The sequence below is a fragment of the Protopterus annectens genome, chromosome 2.part0 (assembly GCF_019279795.1).
Source record: "Protopterus annectens isolate FY-2018-M chromosome 2.part0, PAN1.0, whole genome shotgun sequence".
NCBI classification, from domain to species: domain Eukaryota; kingdom Metazoa; phylum Chordata; order Ceratodontiformes; family Protopteridae; genus Protopterus; species Protopterus annectens.
Window position 1 is genome coordinate 39,298,423 of NC_056728.1, and position 27,953 is coordinate 39,326,375.

Here is a 27,953-nt window from a genome sequence, read left to right on the forward strand (position 1 = left end):
AGCCTGAACACAGTCCCTAAAACATCACTTTGTATCCTATCAATGATTGCTCCTCACTGGTCCTTAACAAGTGATGCCAGATGTGTTCCTTTGTCATGCAGGCTTCCTGGATTCTTTCTGCAACTCTGATGCAGAGCTGTGATCAGGGCTTCAGTAGGGCATAGTGGTGAAAGAATAAAAAAGTTCTGTACAGAGTGGCCAGTGAAGGTCCCCGGAATTCAGGAGCATGATATGCGATAAAACTTTTACAGCAATATCATCCATATCTCTCAGACTGTTTGGGATACAGTGATGAAGGGAACCAACTCCAAGTTTGTGTGCCTGATCTTCTCTCTTGTACTTTGAGTTGGATGCCAGCTGATTTATATTTTGTATTGCTTAGTTTAAAGGAACATGTATCTTATGTAACCTGCTCATGGCAGGGATAATCTTCAGTATTTATTTTTAGATTAAGCAATGAGGAGTTTTATAACAATGAGAGTTGGAGAAATGCAGATAAAGCACCTCTGTCTAATGCCCTAGGAACCAATACTGTGGGTGACAGAGAAGTTGATACATCCAAATGAGTACTGTATTGGCTCCTATAGGAACATTTTAGAGAAATCAATAGCTAACGAAAGGTATTAAATATCTTTAATACTAAAACAGAATAGGCCATGCATCCATATAACAGAATTATTTCTTGTCATCCAAAGGCAATATATTGATGGAGAGATGCACCTAGGTCACTAACAATTACAATTTAGTGGCACTACCTTTCTTTGCTGATTAGCACAAACCTTTACTTTATTCATAGACAAGAGCTGCAGGAACATAGGTTAAGTTCTAGTAGCCTATACTGCAAAATGAAATTAAATCAATTATCAAGCTAAAAGACAGACTGTATGTGTTAGTAGGATCACTTGATATACTTAATACTGTCACTGAGACATCTCTGTAACTGGTACTACCTAAGCTGGGCCTTCACTATTCTGAAAGTGTCATCAGTAGAGAAGAAAATTATGGTACAAAATATGGCATTATCTTGTAAAATCCCAGCAGGAAGATGCTATAGGCTTGTTGTTTTACACAGCTTTATTTGCTATAAAGACTGATGATTTCCATTAGAGCTGTGGATCACAATATGATGCCATGAACTTTGTATTTGTTATGGGAATACTGTATAAAGGTCCATAACTTCTAGTTTTCTTCTTAGTATAGAGAGGTGAAAACTGGAATATTCTATGTCCTGAAAGACTTTAGACCTAGCAGATATGCTTCCAAAATTCACTAAGGTTGCAGACAAGGTATTACCGTAATTTTGAAGTTCAATTTTACCTGCATTAACAATTTACAGAATCATATAATGGACTCTTGTCTGGTGTTAATCCTGTAAATAGTACACTGATGTGGTCTTTGTCTCAGAATGCCAGTGAAGCAGACTTTCTTTTATTATCTGCCAGTCCATATTTGGAAGCACTGAAATGCAGTCAGTTAACACACAGTACACTATTTAACTGAATTTGCCTCTTGTACCTTCCACGTTAGGTAGAGATTTGTAGATCACTGATGATTCTTCTTTTCTATATGCAAAAAAAATCAAAACAGTCCTTGCTTGGAGTAAACATTGATCTACAGTTTTAGAGTTTGGTCAACCGTTTTCTTGAGCAGTCAAATGCCCCCCAACCGTATTTCTCAACAGTATAGATTTTTACAGAATATCCATTTTTTGTCTTATTTTTGGTCTGTTTCTCATAAAATTGTGGTTTTCTGGCAAATCATTGAGAGTTGAAGTCAGAAAATAATGGCAGACATTTCAGATTCAGACTTTCTACCTTTCAGGAAATCGATGCTAATGCAATACCTGTTCTATCAACTTTCTAAATTTGTATGAGCAATATTTAAAAATTGTCTCTATTTTTGAACCTTTGTCCTCCCCATTATTTATGGCTTTGTCCAGATTTCTTGCTCTAAGAGATTGAGAGGTACGCCCCCAACATGATATCCCTCTGAATTAATTAATTTCTCTATCAAGCATCAGTTTATTAACATTCAGTCATATTTGTCAGGAATGGCTTTGTAATAGAAACTGAATCACCCTAACAGAGGGCATACTTGCCAGATAACATGCCCATTATAGTACCACAGTACTTTTCTTCACCTTTATGTATTACTACATTGCAAAAAGGCAGGTAGTTCATAACAATGACACTGAAGCAATGAAAACTAAAATAAACTGGACAAGGGGCTGTCTACTAATATTTTAGTATTTTATAATCAGATCACTGAAATGTGCATTTCAAAACTTTCATTCTGCCGTGTGCTGAAATTAAATAAATTTATGTTTTTAACAATAAAAATATGGCAATCACATTTTCCACTGCATTGCAAACTTGGAATGAAGTAACTTATAAAAAAAACTTTTATGGAGCAGCACAGACTGTATAAAATCAATTGCAGTTGTTACATAAGCTGGCCTTTGCAGTAAAGAAGTTAAATCCAGATGTGCTGGAAAATGTCAGCTCTTCTCAAAAGTCTTTGCTCATATTTTAGCTTTTTTCATTGGCAGCCATATAAACAATTTTAAGTAAAATTTATTACTGTGTAGTTTAGTAATGGTATCCTGTTTTCACAATAAGGTGCTTGGGAGATGGTCAAAGTTCCTTAACAGATGGATGGCTGTCGCTTTGCTTTGTTAACTTGGAGAAAAGAGACAGAGATCAGCATACTGTGAAAAAAGGAGAGTGAAAGGGAGGGAGAGAGAGAGAGAGAGAGAGAGAGAGAAAGAGAGAGAGAGTGCATTTTTGTAGGTCGGAAATATCTATTTAGTCTGAAGCATTTGTGTTTGAAAAGTAAAATGAGTTGAATTTAAATTCCACAGTAAGTATAAGCTTCAAGTGTAAATTTAATCAAGATGCACATTCCTAGTATTGCTATCTCAGCTCTTGAGAGAGAAATATGTCTTTAGATTCTTTCTAATCCTCCACTCCTGCACCTATCTGTGCTATCAGTGAAGTGGTTAAACTTTTAAATCCATTTGAGTTTTTTTATGAATAACATCAGAAAAGTACACAAATGCTGCTGCACATCATATAAGTATGGGCGACGCTATGCATCTACTATCTCTGCAAAATGCTTGCTTGCTTTGACAAACGAACAAAGGTAAAATGTATGTAAAACAGAAAATGCACTGCTGTGTAAAAAATCAGTTCAATAAATATTTTAAAGCTTTATCAATGTTAATCATAGCTGATAACAGTGAATCATATTTTAGAGTAAATCTAGCAGCAAACTACTTATTTTATCATATGATCATAGGAGGTTACTAGGCTATTGGCCCTGAGGCCCTTATAAGCCTAGCCAAGAGTTTAGCCCATGTTTAGACAAGTCAGCACCCAATGCCCCTGTCCATCAGGGACACAGGTAGAATTCCATGGTTGTATTTTCTGTTTCCTATCCAGTTATCCAAGTTATGATTAAAAAGACATAAAGAGGTACTCTGCTTGATATGGAGAGGGCGCCTGTTCCATAGATGGGGGAGTCTATGGGGCACAAGTCTGTCCCACCAACAAGTCTTGCTGACGTCACAGACCAGGTTGAGGCCACGCATACAAGTTACTCGAGTGGAGCTTAACTTGCAGATATGCAGCAGTCCCATCAAGGTGGGGTCCATGATTGCCTTGTATACCAGAGAGAGGTCACCTCTGAGGAGTCTGTGTGAAACTGAGTAGAGGGATAGGGCTTTTAGCCTATCTGTACATGGTAGATGTTTAATGCCTTGGATTCTTTTGGTGAGGAACCTCTGTGGCTTCTCAAGCTGCTGCATGTGCTTTGCGAGGTACATGCCGAATGGGGCATTGTACTCAATAATTGACCTTATAAGGAAAGAATACAGGGATGTTATGACCTCCTTGTCCCTGGATGAGATATCCTTACTTATGAGGTGGGCCATGTAGAAGGCTTTCCTTCCAATGGAATCAACATGGCGGTCAAAAGTCAGGTTGCCATCAATCTGGGTGCCAAAATCCCTCACAACTGATTGCGTGCTTTGGACATTGTTATTAATGTGATAATTTGTGGGGACATCACACTCCCCAAGGCGGATGAGATCCATTTTTTGGTATTCATCTTGAGGCCATGTTTCTGGCACCGGTCATTTGTATGAGTGAGACCCTCTTGGAGGATGTCCACATCACTAGGGGAATTGATGAGAGCACCCAGCTTGCAGTCATCTGCAAACTTGGTCAGCCATAGCCCACTGGTTTTGGTCTGCACCTCAGAAAAGTATATGCCAAATAACAGAGGCCTCAAGACTGAACCCTGGGGTATGCCTCATGTTACGGGTCTACTACTTGAGGTGGCTTCCCCTATTTTGACTTGATGGGTTCTGTCAGTGAGCCAGTTTGCTACCCATCTGGTGACATATGGATTTATGCCTAGTTGAGAGAGCTTATCTATTATACCAGAGTGGGAAATAGTGTCAAATGCTTTGGCTAGGTCAAGGTAAGCAGTGTGCACTCTTTCCCTTGTCTATGGCTGTGGTGACTGTCTCAAAGAAGTCGACCAAATTTAGCAGACATGACCTTCCCTTGACAAAGCCAAACTGTGTGGAATGGAGTTTGGAGGTTGCCAATGTCCTTGTTAATAAGGTCCATGATAAACTGTTCCATGGCCTTGCAGATCAGGCTAGTTAGGCTGATGGATCTATAATTTCCAAGATCGGTGGACAGTCCACCTTTGTATATAGGGATGACAGTGGCTATACTCCACTCAGGTGGGATGAAACCTGTATTCAGGCTTTGGTTGAATAGGGTGCCTAATAGTGCTGCAAGTTCCTGCCTGAGTTCACGTAGAATGCAGCCTGGGATGTTATCGGGTCCCATGGAGGGTGTAGTTTTTGCCTTTGAGAGAGCAGTGATGACCTGTTCCCTAGATATAAGGGGAAGGGGACAGGTAGTGAAGATGTCTTGATTTACTGATGGGGGGACAGAGGGGTGAAGTTTTCGCTGAATCTGTTAGCCAGCAAGGTTGCCATATCTACGGCATTTGTGTATGTGGTGTCCTTGCCACCAGTTCTGAAAAGATCTGGGTGCTTCCTTTGAGGTTGTTGACATATAAGAAGGCCTTATGATTGTCTCTAGAAGATGTTGCCAATTTGGACTTGAAGTTTGCTTTGGAGGATTTCACTAATGGTCTTATTTGCTTGTTCAGGCTAAGGAGACATTGCTTCCAATTGGGCAACTGCTGACATTTCCTTTCTCTGGCTTTCTGTGCTGCACAAGTCTCACGTTCACTCACTTATATATGTCAGATAATTTTTTCAGTTGTAATCAACTTTCATAGTGCCACCATTCAACATGCATTCCTTCACATGCCTCATTTTTAATGAGGAGGTGATTTTACAAGATAAACTGCAAAATAAAGTAATTAACAAATATAGACCACTGTTTTTGTTAGAGTTCACAGCAAAAACATAGAACCCCTATCCATTTAGATTGCAGAAGGTCATGGGTGTGGATTTGGTTCTGCTAATAATTCAGTATTTTATTAATCTCAAACAGGAAATGTACAATAAGGACAAATTCTGAACCTTAGTATGAATATACTGATAACTTTGCAGTCTTAAAAGCCTAATCAAGAAATAACTTAAATAACCTTCAATAAGCAACTTTTATATAGATTCCAGATGTTTTAACATCCTAAAACAATGAGTGAGAAGGTCACTGGAAAAACAGTCAGTAAAAACAAAATGAAAACTCCAGCAAAGCTAGAACTTCCACTGAGTGACCTCCCAAACCTCTTGTATCAGAGGCACATGGGATATATAAAAATGATCCTTATGAACATCAGGTGTTTCAGCTAATTGGCTATTCTGAATGCCCATGACTTGTTTCAGTCATGGGCATTCAGAATCACCAATTAGCTAAAACACCTGATGTTCATAAGGATCATTTGCATATATCCCATGTGCCTCTGATACAAGAGGTTTGGGAGGTCACTCAGTGGAAGTTCTAGCTTTGCTGGAGTTTTCATTTTGTTTTTATAGATGTTATAACATCCAAACATCTATTTCATTTTGTATGACTATTAGACCATCAGTCCCATGATTTTTTTCATTTCTTAATGATTTTTTTATCCCTCATTCCTTCAGCCATCATCAAGCTCCTATCATCTTTTGTCCCTTTCATTCCTCCATGACCGCAGTGTCATAGGAAACTGGAAGAGGCAGAGATACCTTCAATTGCATTTCCTTACATATCAATAGCTGAAGTATCAGGTGAAATAACGTGGTCATTGCTCACTGCTCATCACAGCTTCTTAGAAAAGTTATTTTTGAAGGGGGCAAGGTGCTCTGCACTGCAACAAAACCTTCTTAAATATATCACCCCACAAACTCTTTCTTAAATATAATATCTCCACACAGTTGCACAACTATGAAGAAGAGATAAAATACTCAGAATGATTGTCAGTGGAGAAATAACGTCAGGTAACTTTATGAGAAATAGTGAGGAGTTAAATAATGACAAATTTAAATTTTCAGATTGAAACCCTGTCCTGTTTACACATTGTCTTTTAGGTAACAGATACAAATGCAGTATGGTGACTATTGTCCCCTGGAGAGTGTTTTTGTTCTGTTAACAGTCCTCTCCCGTTGGCAGAAAATTACATTGCAATGCCTTCTACTTTGAACCATGAATGAAGAGGTGCTTCCTGACAGCATAGAATGAATGTGTGCATTTTTGGCAGGCTTATGTTTCTTTGGGTACCTAGTTGGTAGTGCTGCATTGCCTAGCCTTCCACTGGGAGTAACGTTTGTAGTAGGAGTTTGCTGTCTAATAATATCAACCTAGCATGATGGGCAGGCTGTTGCTGCTCACTCAGTTCCATCTCTCTGCCTGGCATCCATGTAGCTGTGAGAGCGGATTACGGAGGAGCTGGCAATCCTCTAAAAGGGAGACAGGAGTTTCAGGCAGGAGAATACACCGTTCTTTCTATATTTGTTTCTTTTTTTTTTCACTCCTCATGTAGAAATGAGGACAGGACACAGGACCCATTGTCATGCTCTTTAAGGGAGAGGGAGCGAGCACTGAGAATAAACTTGTTTTTATTTGCTCCTCAACTTAGTGTAGATGGGTGCCAGGCTGTGACTTTCGCAGCCTCTCTGGGTGTAAGGTTTTGGGGGCACTCTGAAGGTAGCAACTGTAAACAGTGTGCTATAGTTTAAATGGAAAAAGAGATTTATTTCAAAAGTGTGGACCGTAGCAACTGCTTGTTACAATTGTAGCAAGCAATTGTTGCACTTTAAAAGGAGAGAAGAGAGGGCACCCCCCTCCCCACACACAAGACTTCAGAGCCTTGTTTTTTTTTTCTTTTTTGCAACTGTATTGTTTATTCAAACAGTGTTTGGTGGTAACAGGCAAATTTCATATTCCACTTAAGCAAGTTTAAATTCTGAATGATATCAGATATCCAGAGAGAGAGATGTAAATGGTTTCATCAAATGAAACCTGATAGAATGTGATTGTCAGTTGAAATGCTCTGTCCAAATGTAGCAATCACACATAAAAAAACAAAAAAAGTATTTGTGGTTTCAAAGCATCCCCCTCCTCACACACACACATGCACGCACCATCCATGCAGCGGTCTGCGCTGCCTGAACTTACTGTAAGAATTAATTTGAGGTGCCCATGTCTTGGAAAAAGCAGATGATCCTCCTGTTCTGCATAGATTTGGGAATTTTTGTCATCTGTTAACAAATACACATTTCAGCCTGTATTTTCTGACAAAATATATACTTTTCTAGTATTTTATTTTTCAAGTATAGCGCTATGATTTGTCAGTTGTTTTTCAGTTGTTTTCTATAATTTGACTCTTTGTTATCACATACAAAAGCTTCAGATTATGTTAACAACCAAAGATGGCTTAAATAAAATTGTTGTTCATCATAGAGACCTTCTTTATTTTAGTAAAAGTTGTTATATCCAAAACACTTGGTATCAGCCTTAGAAACCTTTACTTAATAGATACTGCATTATAGCTGAAGGAAGCAGAGCTGGAATAAGATACAGAATGCAAGATATTTCTCAATAATTGTAAACAAAGTGAAACTCAAGTAACAATTAATCTACTTTCTTTCCTTTATATAGGGTGCTGACGGTGGAAAGGGATTCACTGGATACCCAGGAGAAGAAGGTGGACCAGTAAGTACATTTTTCAAAATCATTTTTAGTTGTCTTATAATGTTGTTAATTTTACAACACTGGATAAGTGACCAGATTGCAATAAAGCCCCTTTGAGGCAAAAGTAAATCAAATGTATGAATTATGCACTACGAATGATATATACAGAGAAACACTGATATTCTCTTTTCTGGGAGAAGTACGTGTAAATCCTAAAGTTGGAGTCTGTAGGTTTTGTAAAAATGTAATGGGCGGACCAAGACCCATTCATTACAGAATGGCCTAGTACTAACTACAAAGATTCCAGATCCACATAACATTGCAGCACTTAGCTGCTTAGCTTTGTTTTATAGTTCACATTGTGCCAGTATTCTGAATAATGGACTGCATAGTAAATTAGTGCAAATGTGTTAAATGGCAGTTGTACTGTGGATCTGCAGCAAAGGCACTAGTATACTTCAAGTATGTAACGTTGCAAGATGTGTAAGGAAGCATTTATGAAGCTCTGCACATTAACATGTTTAAGAAAGCATCTCATCACTGCAACTTGGGCACTGTTAGCAGACCATAGAAGGACAGCAGAGCCAAGTACTAACACATTTCATAATATAAATGGGAAGGAAGGGGCAAGATAGCGGAGATCAAAAGGGGGAATAGCAAGTGGAGGGAATACACAAGGGACACCTATAAGAATAAGGGATACAGGGAGAAGGTTATCATTTTTGAGTGACGTGCCCTTTTTATACATATGAATGATGAGTAGACGTTAGGACCTGTCCTAAGTGTTCATACTATGCTCATCCAGTCATATCAATGAGCCATGAAACAGTGGTTAAGGATTAGATTCAGTGATATGCTGGTCATTAGAATACCAATCACCTGTAGAGAAACTTACTTCTAAGGTAAATCATGGGATTTGCTAGGAATTTCTTCCACTGACTTAAGATTCAGGTCTGTATAGTAATGGTATCTCTTCTGGCTATGTGTTCATTCATGATTGCTGGAAACAACACATCTATTAAGCCTATTTTGGGAGTGGTTATAAGCACAGTGACTGTCAGTTTATTGTAGAGGATTAAAGTTATAAGCTACTGCTGTGTTTGATCCTGCAGTCATTAGCTTAATCCCTTCATTCTCTAGGTGTAAACTGCATAACACTCAGTAAGTCACTTAACCAGACATTATCCCCTGGATTTCCCCAGAAAAAGTAGGACTTTTTTTATTGGGGGCTTAACTGGTTTGTATGAATGACTCTTTCAAAAATATCACTCACTGGTGATTGAATTGTCACTAAATATGGTCAACATTTCTTGCATAGATATTGTTTTTTCACCAGTTATAAGGCTCCAATACCCATTCTTTCATAGTAGTCCCATCTTTACAAAAGAAGTAAAATCCCTGATTTAGCTGTTTTGTATCTACAATACTAAACTTAAGCGTTAGCCATATTTCATAGATGACAAGAATGTTTGGGTTCTAAGCACAATGCAATCCCCCACTTCACTGACTTTGGATACAGGAGTTCTCACCATGATTTAAAGTAGCCTAACACCCTTCTTCATGTTATTCACTTCTGAACCAGTTTAAAGCACCGTACATCATCTTATACTTGGAAGTATTGTGTTTTTAACTAATGAGCTCAAATTAAACATGTTGTCCCCTGATTTGCACAATCATGCTTTGTGCTGCACTGACAACCAACTAGATGATTTTCGTCTAGAAACATTAATTACAAACTTTCCATGTCTTGTACTCAAGGTACACAGTACAGCAGAGGTGGTGGTATCTGAGAGTGGGCAGCTGAACATAAGCTTTATTTTCTGATGCAGCTACTTATATGAAGAATTCATCTTTTTTTACTAATATTAAGGTATTAGGGTAGTATTTAGCTGATTGGTGACCAAAGAAAATGTCATGTCTTCCTGATGTTTCTTGAGTGCCTACCATGTCAAAATGTGCTAAGTTAAACAAAGATCAAATGATAGATATGCTTTGTTGCATGATTTATTTTAATAATTCCACATTGTACTAATTCTGTAGCTAGGTATCATGAGGCCAGAGAGGTGACTTTGTTCAAATGTGGAAAGAACAGATACCAATATATGCTACTCTGTTTTGTGCTCTTTCCATGAAAGATACTTTTTTTCTCCTGCACACCGCTTGATAAATTTGCACTGAGGACTCACAGGTCTGTCACACAAATTTCTAGAGTTCAGAGCATACATATATTTATAGCAGCTGAACCTGGTTGGTAATATGATGGCATGGCATTGCCTACTGTTTTCTTATTATGCTTTTTCCCTTGAATTTTATAGGGTGAGCGAGGACCTCATGGAGTGAATGGTACACAGGGATTCCGAGGTTGCCCTGGCCAAAGAGGACATAAGGTAACACTATCAGTTTTAGTTATAACAGCAAAACTGAGAGTAATAATAAATGACTACTGGTTAGTTGTGAAAACTTAATTTGTCCAGTGGTGATATACCTAGTGATGGTAAATGAGTACTCCTGAAATGATGGTGCTATCTAACACAGCACGTTTAGCCTAATACATGGTATTGTAACTTACCTGTACATGAGGAGCACTGTACCCTACAGAGAAAAAAGTATGTTTGTTTTCCTCCAATAGTGTTTCTTGTAATGTAAAATTTGTTTGATAATGTCAGTTTATAAGGTGGCTAAATATTTTTTTCTTCAAATAGTTGATGTATAAGCATACTATACTGCAACAACAAGCACAAAAATAAGAATAACATAGTTAATAAAAAATAAAATTTGACATTTGAGTAAAAAATAAATGGAATACAGCAGCTCCAGAAAAAAAGAAACAATGTTTAGATGTGTAAGCAGGAATGTACATACAGAAACATACAGATCAAACACTCACACACACACACACACACACACACACACACACACACACACATGCAAACTGTTACACAGGAACATGGAAAGACCGCCAAAAAAAGAAGAAATAGATACATTTTGGAGAAGCATCTATGAAGATCCTGTGGAACATAACAAAGATGATAAATGGATAGAAGAAGTAAAAGAAAGAATAAGAAGTTTAAAAGTACAGGAAATGAAATGGGATGAATTGAAACAAAGTTAAAAAAAGCCTCTTATTGGAAAACCACAGGCCCAGATGCAATACCTAACTTTTGGTTAAAAGTATTAACATCTTTGCACGAAGATTTAGCCATGAGTAAGAACTATTTGTATGCCCACCCAGAACATACACCAACCTGGCTAACAACAGGAAAAACGATGCTCCTACTTGAGAGTGAACCTGCAAGCTACCCTAAAAATTATAGACCAATAACTTTTCTTCCGATGACGTATAAACTATACACTGGAATTGATGCTGACGGGGTTTATATTCATTTAGAAGAAAACTCAATTATGGCAGTAGAACAAAAGGGCAATAAAAGAAAGTCATATGGAACAAAGAGTCATTTGTTGTTAAATAAAGTCATAGTGGTGAGATATAAAAAGGGGAAGAATCGAAGTATGGCATGGATTGACTACAAAAAAATAACATTTGATGGTATCCCACATTCATGGATAAAAGAGTGTTTAAAAATGTAAAGATACACCCTACACTAATCAACTACATTACAGTGACCATGAACCAGTAGCAGACCACTTTGCAGTTAAGCCATGATAAAGGACAAGTTATTATCCCAGGGATAAAAATTCAAAGGGGGATATTCCAGGGTGACTGTCTCTCACAGCTGCTATTCTGCCTTGCCCTTAAACCATTAAGCTGTCTACTTAACAGCTTAGGTCCTGGCTATAAGTTGCCTCCTAGAAAACAACAGTGTAAAAACTTCTCATCTTCTCTTTGTCAGTGATTTAAAACTGTGTAGCTTATCAGATGAGGAACGGAAAGTACAACTGCAAGTTGTCAAAACTTTTTCACTTGATATAAAAATGTCATTTGGTCTTTATAAATGTGCAAAAGCAACATATAAAGCAGGAAAACTGCAGCACCAGGGAAACATCAGTTTGGAACAAGAATACGATATAAAAGAACTTAAGCAAAATAAATAAATATTTAGTAATTGATGAAGGATCAACAGTAAAACATGAGCAAATGCAAATAAAACTTAGTAAGGAATACATTAGAAGACTTAAATTAATCCTGAAAACAGCACTGACATCTAAGAACAAAATCCAGGCTATAAACCAATTTGTTCTTCCTGTCCTAACTATCACTTTTGGAGTGATTGACTGGCCCCAAAACATGGTGGATAAATTAGACAGGAAAACAAGAAGGATGCTTCATGCTCACCAAATGATTTAATATAAATCAGTGCATACCAAGATTATGTATTCCCCATTCCAAAGGAGGAATTGGTCTGGAGGAATGGGCCTCCTTGAAATTGATTACGTGTATAGATCTGCAATTGTGGGACTCCACACTGTCTGCTGACCTCACAAGACCCAAACATAGTGAAATTTTGGAAACATGAGGAGAATAAATCTAAAAAAAACACAATTTACCAGGCGGAAACCAACTGGTAAAACGGCACGGACTGTTTATTGTTGTAAGCGCTTTCGGCTGCAGTGATATACAGCCTTCATCAGACAAGATACAAAATCTATGACAACCTGCAACACTTAAATAAACTAATTCATCCTAAAACTTGTGACTTAATTAACCTATCAAAAACACAATTAATCAAACATATAAAACCTTAACATTAAATATACTTCTTTTAAAGAAGCAATTATGACCAGCAATTATTAATTACATTTATAAATGGCATTTATAAAAGATGTTCACTTCCAATAAACTACAAAAAGGAAAATAAATCTAAGATGACTTCTCTGCTTAATCTAGCAGAAGAATATCGGTTTCAAGCAGGAATGGAGATCAAACGAGAAGTAGATAAAAATCAGGCAGCAACTGAATGTGCCAAAAAATAAAAGAAAGAATATAAGGTGAAGGACCAGATGAGATGGCAAGAAATGTGGAAAATGCATAAATATAGTTGCAAGTATAGAAAGTTTCTAGAAGAATCTCATGTTGATCTGGAATGAATGCAGGAATAGTTAAGGAGAGGCGAATCAAACTAAGAGATGAAAGGTTAATATTGGCGGCCCAAGATAGTGGGCAACGTACACACTGGTTTACAAAGTCCATTGAACATGTGGGAGAAACAGACAAATGTAGGTTTTGTATAACTGAATTGGAAACAGTTGCACACCTCGTTGCTGGTTGTGACACACTAATGGCAAAAGGACTGTATACTGAAAGGCATAATAATCTGGCAAGACTGTTGCACTGGGGATTGTGCAAACATTATGGTACTGAAGTAGCTGAAAAACACTGGAAACATGAGCCACAATGCATCATAGTAAATGATGAAGTTTACATCACATGGGATAACCCATTACCAACAGTTCAAAAGATAGATGCTAGAAAACCAGATATAGTGGTCCATGAAAAGAGGACAAAAGTAGCATGGATCATTGAAATTGCCACACAAAATGACTACAGTGTCTTTGCATACAGAGAGACACAAAGTCATAAAATATCAGGATCTGCAGACAGGGAATAAGAGCAATGTGAAAGAAAGATAACCAGACAGTTCCAATAGTAGTAGGAGAAACGGGTCTTATAAAAAAGAATCTACAATCTTATTTAGATATGTTATCAGTACATGTGACCCCTTATGAACTGCACAAGGAGTCATTACTGGGCCCATTGCGGGTGCTCCAAAGAGCACTTTTGGCTGATATCAAAGAGTGAAACAATACTAATTTCATGAACTTTAATTGTATTTTGACTTAGGAATGGGATCCATTCCTGTCATGGTATTAGAAACCCAAAAGATTTGGAGAAATGAAAAGGGAGAGACCGTGGAAACATACTCATGCATGTAATATGCATACTGTCTTTAATGATATTATTTTATTTATTATGTATGTTTATTGTTTGTAATTGTGCCCAAATTAAAACAAAAATATTCTTGTACCTGTAAAATTTTTTTAAAACTTTTTTTGTTAGTTCTTATTGTTTTAAAGAACCAAGCATGCAAGCACTTGCGATTACTTTTATATTGTATTACTGATACTGCAACATAATAGCACAGAGCAGTCAGCCACAAGTCCATTGTTCCCTTGATAAATTATAAATACCACCATTCCAGATTGGACATCACAAGAGCACCCATGGAAGAGCTGCCACTGCTCATGGCTCTTGGATAGCCACCTCACTGGCTACCATTCGTCTTTAGTCATACATAACTTTTGTGTATTCCTGACATTACTCTGCAGTGCTTTGGTGGTATCTTTCGATTTGCATAGAGTTGTCATCCCTGAGCACTAATTTGTTGGCATTTATTAGAAATAATAACCGAAACACAGTGATAGACCATAAATCTGACAAATTTAGATTGCTTATTTCTACTTAGAAGCCTAGGGTAACCATATGCATTGTTATCATGCATTGTAGATTTCAAAAGTCTCTTAGGCTGTATGCTGTCTCATCATCTTCTTTCGGCTGTTCCCATTAGGGGTCGCCACAGCAGATCATCTGTTTCCATTTCTTCCTGTCCTCTGCATCATGCTCTTTCACACCAACCACCTGCATGTCCTCTCTCACCACATCCATAAACCTTATCTTAGGCCTTCCTCTTTTCCTCTTACCTGGCAGCTCCATCCTTAGCATACTTTTCCCAATATACCCAGCATCCCTCCTCAGCACATGTCCAAACCAAAGCAATCTCGGCTCTCTTGCTTTGTCTCCAAACTGTCCAACCTGAGCTGACCCTCTAATATACTGATTCCTAATTCTGTCCATCCTAGTCACACTCAGTGCAAATCTTAACATATTTAACTCTGCCACATCCAGGTCTGACTCCTGCCTTTTCGGCAATGCCACCGTCACCAACCCATAGACCATAGCTGGTCTCACTATCCTCTTGTAGACCTTCTATTTCACTCTAACTGGTACGTGTCTGTCACAAATCACTCTTGACACTCTTCTCCATCCATTCCACCCTGCCTATACTCTCTTCTTCACCTCTCTTCCACACTCACCATTACTTTGAACTGTTAATCCCAAGTACTTAAACTCATCCACATTTACCATCGCAACTCCCTGCATCCTCACCATTCCTCTACTCGCCCTCACATTTACACACATATATTCTGTTTTAGCCCTGCTGACCTTCATTCCTCTCCTCTCTAAAGCATATCTCCACCTCTTCAGGATCTCTTCAACCTGGTCCCTACTCTCACTACATATCACAATGTGATCTGCAAACATCATAGTACATGGGGCCTCCTGTCTGATCTCATCTGTCAACCTGTCCATCACCACTGCAAATAAGAAAGGGCTCAGAGCTGATCCTTGATGTAATCCCACCTCCACCTTAAACGTATTTGTCACTCCAACCGCAGTCCTCACCAATGTCACACTACCCGTGTACATATCTGTAACACTCTTACATACTTCTCTGCCACTCTCGACTTCCTCATACAATACCACAACTCTTTTCTAGGCACCCTGTCATATGCTTTCTCTAAGTTCACAAAGACACAATGCAACTCCTTCTGACCTTCTCTGTATTTCTACAACAACACTCTCAGAGCAAATATTGCATCATTAGTGCTCTTTCCTGGCATGAAACCATACTGCTGATCACTAATCATCACCTCCCTTCTTAACCTAGCTTCCACTACTCTTTCCCATAATTCAAGCTGTGACTGATCAATATTATCCCTATGTAGTTACTGTAGCTCTGCACATCACCCTTATTCTTAAAGATAGGTACCAAAACAGTTTCTCTCCACTCATCAGGCATCCTCTGACTTTCCAAAATTTTATTAAACAATCTGGTTAAAAATTCCACTGCCATTTCACCTAAGCACCTCCATACTTTCACTGGTACGTCATCTGGGCCAACAGTCTTTCCATTCTTCATCCTCTTCATAGCTGTCCTTACTTCTTCCTTGCTAATCTGTTTCAGTTCCTGATTCACTATCCCCACATCATCCAACCTTCTCTCTGTCTCATTCTCTTCATTCATCAACCCTTCAAAGTACTCTTTCCATCTCCTCAACACACTCTCCTCACTTGTGAATAGGTTTCCCTCATTATCCTTCATCACCCTTACCTGCTGCACATCTTTCCCAGCTCTGTCCCTCTGTCTAGCCAATTGGTACAGGTCCTTTTCTCCCTCTTTAGTGTCCAGTCTCTCATACAACTCTCCATATGCCTTATCCTTAGCCTTTGCCACCTCTCTCTTTGCCATGCGTCTCATCTCCTTATACTCATGTCTACTTTCTTCGTCTCTTTGACAATCCCACTTCTTCTTCACCAGTCTCTTCCTTAGTATATTCTCCTGTACTTCCTCATTCCACCACCAGGTCTCCTTGTCCTCCTTCCTCTGTCCAGATGTCACTCCAAGCACCTTTCTAGCAGTCTCCCTTTCTAGTTCTGCTGTAGTTACCCAGCTATTCGGAAACTCTTCACTGCCTCCCAGTGCCTGTCTTAACTCTTTCCTGAACTCCACCTCACAATCACCCTTTTTTTAACTTTCACCATTTAATCCTTGGCACTGCTTTCACACTCCTCCTCCTCTTCTTGATCACCAACGTCATCCAACAGACCACCATTCTATGCTGCTTAACTATACTTTCCCCTGTCACCACTTTACAGTCTCCAATCTCCTTCAGACTGGCCCTCCTACATAGGATTAATCCACCTGTGTGCATCTTCCTCCACTCTTGTATGTCACCCTATGCTCCTCCCCCTTCTTAAAATACGTATTCACCACAGCCATGTCCATCCTTTTTGCAAAATCCCCAATCATCTGACCTTCTGCATTCCTCTCCTTAACACCATACCTACCCGTCACTTCCTCATCCCCTCTGTTCACTTCACCAACATGCCCATTGAGGTCCGCTCCAATCACTAATCTCTCACCCTTGGGTGCACTCACCACCACTTCATCCAACTCACTCCAAAATTTTTCTTTCTCATCCATCGCACACCCAACTTGTGGAGCATATGCACTAACACCATTCAACATTACACCATCAATTTCAGGCTTCATAAACATCACTCTATCAGACACTCTCTTCACCTCAAAAACACTCTTGGCATACTGTTCCTTTAGGATAACCCCCACCCCATTTCTCCTGCCATCCACACCATGATAGAACAATTTGAACCCGCCTCCTATACACCTGGTCTTACTGTCTAAACATGTTAATGAACTGTCAAATACTTAGTTAATTTATAAACAATTATCTTTGTATTTTTGTAGGTCATGAACTAATTCTGTTAATGTGTTTGGGCCTGACATTTGTAAGTGTCAGAGAAAAGATTAATTTGATACCATAAATCAAAACAAAACAAATCAAATCAAAGCATGAATCCATTTGAGATAGAATTGTGACCCCTTTATCCAGCTTTGTCACTCATTTTAAATGCCAGCTGATATGACTTGACAAGACTTAACTGACCGACCTAGGTAACCACACAGACACAAACATGCACATACATGCACAGTCAAATAAATACATACATACATACATAAATAACTACATAAATTATATAAATATTAGTCTAGCAACCAATCCGTAATAAAACAAAATTCAGTACTCAAGCATTTCACTCCCTACTCCAACAAATAAATCGGTATCCCCTAAAGATATTAACACTAGATGCTGCTGTACAACAGTTTAATACTACCTTCCTGGATATCTTAAACAGCTTAGCCCCTTGTAGAACTGGTAGAATAAAAATGCACCATTCACCATGGCTATCAAATAACACCAGCAATCTTCTGAAACAAAGGGACAAGGCATGGGTACAATGGTTAACTAAAAAAAAAAAAAAAACAAGATAACTTAAGGCTCTACAAACAGCTCAAAAATAAAGCAAAATCCCAAATTAAAGCAGATAAAAAGCATACTATGTCAATGCCCAGCAAAAGCATCAAAACAACCCTAAAAAATTCTGGTTCACCATTAACAAATTTCTTCAGCCTGGCAACACTACGATACCTATACCCAATACATCCCCTCAGTGGATAATATAGCAACACAGTTCAGTTTCTTCTTCATAAACTCTATACACTCTCTTATCAAATATAACCAAAATACGTCACCCAAGGTCCTATCCATCAATAATTATCTCGCAAATACTTTCTCCTTACAACCTGTTCCAACTTATACCATATACAGACTTCTTAAAAAACTCAAGCCTTGCTGCAATTTACCATCAGAATTCCTTAAAATTGCTGCAGAAGTTATCACATACCCTGTATCAATTTATATCAATTGCTCTATCACTGAAAGCTATGTCCCACTTCTCTGGAAAATCTCCTACATCACTCCACTGCGTAAAGGTGGAAACTCCGCGTAACTCACAAACTACAGACCAATTGCCATCCTTTCACACCTCTCCAAATACTTGAAAAATGCAGTCATACCCAATTCTAAATCACCTTCTATCCAACAACCTCATATCTCATATGCAACATGGTTTTCGTCCCCACCATAGTACCACAACTGCCCTACTAAGTTTTACAAACACCATAAATCAATACAGAAACCAAAACAAACTTGTCTCTGCTATCTTTCTTGATCTCCCTAAAGCCTTTGACACAGTTTCATACCATAAGCAACTATCTGAGCTAGCCACTTTAAATATTGGCCACTCTACCATATCTTGGTTTCACAGTTACCTAACTAAACTACAACAAGGTGTTAGCTGAAACAGGAGCTATCATCTTTTCTCCCTGTTAATGTAGGAGTCTCACAAGAAATACAATCACAAGCAACAAAAACTTCACCTCTCGAAAAACATCAAAAGCACACCACCATGGAGAGAACAATGCAAGGAAATGCTGTAAACTTTTATTTCACGTTCTGTTACCTCAGCCTTTCACCTTCAATGGAACAATTTACTACAAAAATTCACCTCCTTATATACCAAACATTACAAGCAAATGCATTAAATTAATTAATTAATTAATTAATTAATTAATGCAAATGCATTAAATTAATTAATTAATTAATTAATTAATTAATTAATTGATTAATTAATCAATAACATATTTTGTAATCACAATTATCTAATTTCCTTAAAGTGCAACCACATAGTGCAAATTCAAAACACTTTAAACGGGAAGAAGAACAGTGTATATGCATCAGAATGAAATAAAAATCAATCACATCTATATTTTAAGCATAAATAGATGATTCATCTGTACAAATACATAAAAAGCAATTATAATTCATATATATATATATATATATATATATATATATATATATATATATATATAGAAACAACTTTAAATTTATTTTGTTTTATTTTATTTTAATGTAGGAGTCTCACAAGTTTCCATATTAGATCCTCTCCTTTTCAACATATTCACTAATCAATTGCATAATTCCGCTCCTCTAGCCTCAGATATTCAATATGCAGATGATTCTACCCTCATATGTAATGTATCTTCCCTCACACAGCTAGAGAAAATCATACAACAATCCTTTTCTACAAATAGAATCTCGCCTTAACAAATCTAACCTTATCTTAAATACAAACAAGATCAAGCTCATGCTTTTTCTTCCCACCAAATCATCCATACCTCTAACCTCTTTCCACGTATATTCCTCTAATAATACACTCATAATCTCCACCTCACCAACTAAGCTACAAGGTGTTACCATTGATAACAAACCTAAATTCGATATTCACCTATCTCAGTCCATTAAAAAATGCATATTAAACTTGGCTTTCTCTATCGCATTAATCCATTTCTTACAAACCAAGCCAGATTGGACATCTCCAGAAGTCACCTCCTAGCTACTCTATTCTATGCCTTTTCTGTCTTTACCACACTTAACAAAACTGAACTTTCTAGACTTGAATCATGCTATAACAAAATAGCCAGGTTTGTCACTAATTCTCCACACCATTGCTCTTCCTTATGACAATTAAATTGGTTAGAACTCTCCCAACATCTGATCTATACCCAACTCATTATTACCCCTCATTTAGTATACTAGCCAGACAGAATCCCAGCATTGCAACAACTACTCCAACCATACACAAATACTTATCAATGCCATTTTATACATAAAGTACTCCTGCAAGTCTCAAAAAGCAACAACAAGGCTGGATATTCCCTTTATTCCCAGCACATCTCTAAAATCTGGAACACTATTCCCCAACATATTTTAAACATCACAGATACTCTATTCAAGAAACACCTAAAAGGCTATCTGTATAGCAACTGGATCTGCTCCTGTATTAACCTAGGATAACCTCTTCCCTGTATGTCTTATTCCCCATCCTGTGAACCTCTGCTTACATACTTGATGTATTCCCTTCTTCTAACCCCATTCTCCTGTTTCTGTTTTATACTAACCTGAGTAAAAAAGCTTAACATACTTTCAAATCTCTTCCATGAAAAAAATAAACAACTCATCCCTTTTTATACAATTTTAATAATATTTTTATGATATTTATATATCATTGTATATTATTACTTATTCCTATAATTTTGATGTTATACCTAAGATGCCAATTATACATTTGTATTTTTCTTTTCATATTAATGAAGTTGTTCCTTTTTATATTAATGTCTGTGTAAATTGTATCTCTAGAGCATTTCTCCCAGGCCCTCTGCTGAAAATGGGCTTACATACAGATGGACTATTCCTGTTAAATGTAAAATAAATAATAAATAAATAAATAAATAAATGCAAGACGTTTTAGAATCTTTATCCACCTGGGTATCAGCAAACTGTATTTGTTTGAACATCAAGAAATGCTGTGTAATACACTGTCTCCAGCAGCAATGGGTACTGCACTATTCTGTTGACAGTCAGATATGGCCATCCATGAGATGAGTAACAGATGTTGGTGTCACTGCAGACACATTTTTAAGAAGGATGCCTTACATGCCATCTCTTCCAGTCATCCTCATCTAATAGTAACATTCTATGAAATGCTTATCAATCAACATTTGAATACAGTGCAATGCTTTGTATTTATAATGCTCAAACTTTCTAAAATTTAGAAAGACTACAAGAACAGATTACCAAAAAAATCAGAAGTATTCAGCATTTGCACTAAGAGATTAGCTTGCCAGCCTAAAATTGCACCCTGTTTGCTACAGGCTTGTAAAGGGGACCTGTCATTAGTGTATGTATTTTAAATATGAGCTCCTGGCATCTCGTATCGGGAACAAGAAATAAGAATTTGTTGATTTATATTTATACATTTAAAGCATCTTTAAAAAATAATAATTAAGAGTTGCTTTCTCCTGGAATCAGCTATTTGCAAGTATTGGACAGGCTGCTAGCTTATATAGCGTTAGGCATCATTTGGACTACTTGTTAGAAGTTGAGTTGATAAAGCTCATTTTACAGGATAGAGACTCCCACATAATCTGCAAGTTTTTGAGTCAGTTTTCTCTTCTATATCATAATACTGTAACATGACGGAACATGAGAATGCATCATGGTGATCAGCTGACAGGTTGTCTTGCATTTAATGATGATCTCATAACAGGAAGAAAAGAAAATGCTGTGTCTCATGTATTAGTAGTTATTTAACAGTAATATTTTTTTCTGTAAATTAGCCCTTTTCAGTTAAAAAAAATATATTCTGTGATACATGTTTCTTCTACATTCATGTTGCTCATTACATACATTAATTGTAATTCTTTGTTTTCCTAGGGATCTCGTGGTTATGCAGGACAGAAGGTATGTATGCTTTTAAATGTCTTATATATGTATCTTTAAAATTTATTCTTTAGCAGGTGCAATATCGTGTGTGTGTGTGTGTGTGTGTGTGTGTGTGTGTGTGTGTGTGTGTGTGTGTGTGTGTGCACACATGCTTGCATGTAGGTAGAAGTATTCGTACAACTGATGAGGTTCTTATGCATAAAAAGATGGTCAATTATTGAGACTTAGTGTATTGCTGTTATAGATAGATTAATACAAACAGTTTGGAAGTAACTGGCAAAGAGTATTAGGGGTATTGCTAAGATAAGGTGATGAGTACTTTAAATGTCTTCTTAGTCTGATAAAGAAAAATGAGAGGTTAGTTAATCTGCGTATCTAAATAACTAAGAACTTTATATCAGAAATAGTTATCAGTTATTGATTTCCATATGTATACACCACCTCTGCCCTGGGTAGGTTATAGCCATGACTGTGGACCAGACAGCCTGGGTTTGGTTAGCAGCAAGGGAGTTTGAAGAGCTAGTGTGGGAGGAATGGGAGTGTGTGGTTAAAACCAGGGTGTACATGCATGGAGAGAAGGTGTTGAAGAGTGCTATCACATTAATGCCACCAGAGGGAAGAAATGGGAGTGAAATTGCTGCAGTGGGTACCAATGGGAAGCAAGCCCACCACGATGATAATGTCAGGCATAATACCTGAATATTATACATGACTGCAGCTCTTAGTTGACAAGTAAAGAAGCAAAGGTGCATCCCCAGTTTGAGGATTTTCCTACAGAGGAGTAAAGATAACTCGGTGATAGGTTAGGTTACACAGTGGTTCTGTTTCATGATTGGAGGAATTGAAATAGTTTATGTTGAAATCAGTAAATAGTAAGAATTAAGAGTGAATGTGACAATCAGTCTCATCTTGCAGTATCATGGGTACATTATAGTAATAGGCCTTTACATTTTTGAATAAACAGTCTCCTACAGTATCTCATCTCTTCTTTGGACAAGGTAATTTGAGATGCATAGATCTTACAAATAAGGTAATTACTAACAAAATAACAATATCTAACCCTTACTCATGCAACTTGACATCTCAAATGTATAAACAAGTGAAATTTTCCCTTCAGCAGTACATGGGTTTAACAAAGTTTCTTTGACACCAAAAATATGTAGCTTGCTGTTGTAAACATGAGCTTGTGAGGCTTTTTCTCCTGTTTATACTCATGTTTCATGTTATTTCATAACCTTATAGGGTTGGTGTTTTTTTAAGTTGGTGCTTTGCAACTTAATGGAACAACAATGAAAGTGAGCATAACCAATAATAAGAATCCTGATGTTATGACTACAGATTCTGTTTTGCACAAGTTCTGTGCTTCACTGAAACAGGGTGCCTAAAATAATGCTTACATTTTATTTAGATATAATATGTAGTTCTCATTAGCCTGAAGCTGCTACTGGGACAAAATAGCTTTGACTCGTGTAAGAGAAGAGTGGATACTTGCTTCTAAGTGAGAGTTAAGATACAATTAATATAATAAGAATAAACAGGAATGTTAGAGTATGGAAGATATGAAACATGAGCAGCAGACAGACTAGTTCTAGATGGTTCTGAGAATGGTTAAAAGAATGGCAGAAGATTTTAACAATCAATACTTTTATTTGGTGTTAGTCTTAGTAGCCTAACAAACTGCATATTTAGACAGTCATTTGGAAAGCCAAAGTGTAAATTTGTGCTGGGTACCATTTTGGATGTCTTGGATTTGTAATTTATGCATTAAGCCCACAAATGTCCACCATAAAAGGAAGAGGCTGATAGACTACTAACAGCAAAGACACTAAGGTTATGCAAAAATGACACTTTGGTCATTTGTAGTGAATGAGTATTTTCATACAACCTTGACAACACAGTGATTATAAAATTGTACTTCTAAACTCACAAAGCTGCTTAAAAAATAGAGGCCACTGGGATACCATAATCAGTAAGAACATAGCTACCTAACAAATTAAAGAGATGTTAAATTGGAGTGATTCACTTGATTCTGTATGTTGTACCCAATGCTAGAATAACTAGCAGTCTAATGGGATTCTACAAATCATTAATGAGTTTATGGATTAGATGTAAGTCAGGTTAGGTGCATGGTTCAGTAGATATCAATTAAAGTCGGTCTAATTGTAGCTCTGTAAATATGGTTAACTATTATTCTTATTCTTCTTCTTCTTATTATTATTATGTATATTAGACTACCATTCCTGACAGTATTTTGAATTGTATTCAGAGCAGGATATGAGAACTGTGTTTAGATGAATGTACACCTCAAGGAAAAGGCTTCACTGCCTCAACTCTTTTATTTATTTAGTCATCTATCCAGTCACCATGCAGTGAAGAAAAATGGGAATTTTCTCTGCAGTGACCGCCATTAAATGAAATGCATTTTGTATTTAATCAGCTCTGAGGTCATAGTACATTAAGAAAAATGAAATTTCCCAGTACTGACCTCCAACAAATTGAAAGCATTGTTGTATTCCGTTATATCTGAAAACGGCTTATTGCAAAGGAGGAATATTATCTTAACACGGGAATGGCATCTTGAATACTAAATAACAATACTAGCAATAATCCAAAGCAAAGTTCAACCAACTAAAACAAATGATGCCAGGAGAGAGGTCCAACTATCCCAAACTTTATTGTTGGTGCTTTCATTCATTCACAATCCACAATGAACTTCATGATGTAGTTCATTGTGGATTATGAATGAACGAAAGTGCTAACAATAAATTTTGAAATACTAGCAATAATAGTATTGTTATACCAGTAACATTTATAGTAAATAATCCACCTCTTTGTAAGAATGCAAAATTACCACAGTCACTGAAACTGTTGTACAAACAATAAATGATATGTACATTTTGTTGCCCAAAGTAAGTCACAGTGTTTTTACTGTTTTGACAAGAATATGAATTGACGCATACTAAAAGGCAAATTTTCTGAGAATTACATTTTCTACTCATGTACCATACAGGGCTTGAAAAAAATGCCCTGATATTTAAATTACAAATTATGTGTACTATGTACATTGATTATAGTGAGATGGAGCAATTAAAATGAGATGCATAGTTTAATTATGTGTGTTAGAAAAAATATAAGAAAGTACAGTGAAATATGATAGCATGCAATTAGACAACTGTTAGGAGTAGCTTTATAGATCTCATCTGGGTTAGTTCGCAACACATTTAATTGAACAGTATGGGTCTGCTAGCTAGATTGTGGCATTAATACCTAATCTTACAATGAAATGTGGGTTTAGGTATACCATCATTTTTTTCACATATAATATGTAGATCAAGTTATTAATACCCTACCAAAGTAATAATGATGATACAAATTATCAGAAAAACATGAGCTCCAAAAATTGACAAAACTGTGTTAGTGCATGCAATAAAGTTTATGACAGTGTTAAAATAAGAACTGTAATCATAAATAGAGTGAAGGATTGTTACGTAGCTATTTTGGTAAGTCCTGTAAATGAAGCTTTGCCAAAATTTGCAATTTTGATATTTAGCCTATACAGTATGCATTACATTTTTGAGCTTCCTTTCTTAAACTGAATAATTCAATTGGTGACATATTTTTCCAATAGACAGAAAAGGCATTGATATAGCTGCTAATGTTAAACATTTTACTTTTTTTAATTCTTAAGGGCGATGGTGGTGAAATTGGCTTAGATGGAATTAATGGAGATGAGGTAAGACTTTTTCATTTAAGAGGCTCAGAAAATGTATCATGAAAACATCACTTGATAGCTTCACCCCTTTTTAGTTCATTCCTTTAAAACCATATTATCCTTTGTTTTTTCTGTATGCCTTCACTGATTGTGTGCTTTATATTAACAGTGGAAATGGATGTTACCATGTAGTGAGATATTTTGTCTTTTTGCATATGTTTATTATTATTCTACTTTTGGGCTCTATGATTTTGTAAATTTATATATACAGAGTACTACTTTGCTCTTTGATTTTTACATGCATTATTTAGTTACATGGATTTATATTTCAATGACTATCCTTATTCATCATGCCTTCTTTTTTAAACACTGTTATTGAATAATCACTTGTAAAATAGGCAAATTTACATTTATATAAAAGTAATTAAACTGTATTAACAAGTTCACATTTATAAACATTATACTTCACATATATTGCTATATATCATATGGATTAAGCTACACTACATAAATTATTCAATTCCTGCCCTTTTTTTAAACAAGAAATATCTTTATTAAACCATCACTTATGACGTAGGCAATCGTTATATTATATAAATGAAAAACAAACCACACCAACACAATCCTAGTTTAAAGTATTTTACATCACAAACCATATTGATATGCTCCCAGTTGCAAACATTATACATCACTTATAATCTACCCAATCATTTTCAGTCAAACATTACATAGGTCATTTAACTCCTGCTGCCTTTTACATCTCATTCCTCCCCTGTATGTATTGTTCCCACAATTCCTATTTTTCCTATGTTTTTCCCTTACTGTTTTCTAAAGATCTCAATTCCAGTTGTTTTATCTGTTACTATATTCACTACTTCTAGTACAGTTGGTGTAGATTTTGATTTCCATTTTCTACTAACTGCTTTTTTAGCAGTCACCATAATTAGACACAGTGATGCCTTACGATGTCTAGGCAATTCCAATTCTGTATCATAGCTCAGAAAAATCAAGTTCCTCATCACACCAATTTGCTTACTCTCAACAGTTTACAAATATCTATGTAAACATTTCCAAGCAAAAATCCTAAATCTAGATTTTGTTGCATATTTGGGAGACATGCACTTATCCTCCCATTGTTTCTTTGTGAATTGCTTATCTGATGTCTCTTCCCAATCCTTTCTAATCTCCTCTGATTGATTCTTAGTAATCATGCAGTGTTTTATATACTCTACTCATTATTCCTTTTGTAATGGCAGCTTATGTTCTAGATTCTACTAAAAACTCTGCCAGTGATGGACTTTCGTTTAGGATCCCCCTATTTCTTTCTCTTTGCTTGTACTCTGATATCAATCCTTGATACGGAAGGCAATTTCTAACCTGCAGTCCATATAAATTCTTGGCATCTTCCCGTTCTAACGTCTTTCCCTCTCTAGTTATTTGTTCCCAGTACCTTGTTTCCTTTGCCTGTTTTCTCCAGTAAATTGCAGTCTCTTTTGTCTATTGTCTGTATCCCTAATTGCAGTCATCAGTATTGGCAGAATCTCCTTTCTCCATTCCCGCGTTGGCTTAGTTCTTAGTTTGTTCTGCATGCTTGGTGACTACATTACAGAATATAACTTAGAATGACTTGTTTGTTAGGTATACATTTTTGTAAAAAAAAACTTTAAGCATGTGAAATGTGATTTATTTACAGGGAGACAGAGGACAACCTGGTGGTCCTGGAGACTCTGGAAACCATGGAAGAAGGGTATGTACTTGCTATTAACATTACAGTTAATGGTTATTTGTAGACCAAGATAATATAAGCAAGGCATCTGTATTACTCATATTTCAAGTCATATAATATAATTTATTGTGTTCTAACAAAAGTAATATGAAAGCATTATATTACTTTAATACATAATTATAAAGGAACTGTTTAATGTGATCATCTTTGTAGAAGTATTTCAAAATTAAATTCAGTATGAGTAAAAATGTGGCTATTAAAACCATCAGCATATAAAGAGCTTGCTGCATTTACTTCTGCTGTGCTGAACAATACAGTAATGAACATTTATGAAACAATGAAACAATTAACTGCATAAATAACCTTAGCTACTAGATTTCTGGCCTCCTGTACATGAGTAGGACAGTTCCCCATCTCCACACCAATACATGCACACACACACCGCGGTAAATATAGATAAATATATATGACTAGATAATATGGTTTCAGAATAATTTGGTTTTCTTGGCTGTGAGATGTTTCCAGAACACTGTGTACGCAAACATTTCATCTTCTTTATGCAGAGCAGAGTTTGGTGAAATTGTGCTAGTAAATGCTATATATGTGCCTTTCAGAACACTGTTTGTAAAAA

General features: G+C 36.7%; 1 protein-coding gene across 3 annotated transcripts in view; it reads left to right on the forward strand.

The window, feature by feature from the left end:
* The window catches only part of COL6A3 (collagen type VI alpha 3 chain), a 739,239-nt gene that overhangs the window by 463,940 nt on the left and 247,346 nt on the right, over positions 1 to 27,953 (forward strand). For all 3 annotated transcript variants that reach the window (XM_044060522.1, XM_044060523.1, XM_044060525.1), the window contains 5 exons: positions 8,127 to 8,180; positions 10,475 to 10,546; positions 21,876 to 21,902; positions 25,573 to 25,617; positions 27,290 to 27,343. In XM_044060522.1, the coding sequence (XP_043916457.1) occupies positions 8,127 to 8,180; positions 10,475 to 10,546; positions 21,876 to 21,902; positions 25,573 to 25,617; positions 27,290 to 27,343 (252 nt within the window). The remainder of the gene's footprint in view (positions 1 to 8,126; positions 8,181 to 10,474; positions 10,547 to 21,875; positions 21,903 to 25,572; positions 25,618 to 27,289; positions 27,344 to 27,953) is intronic.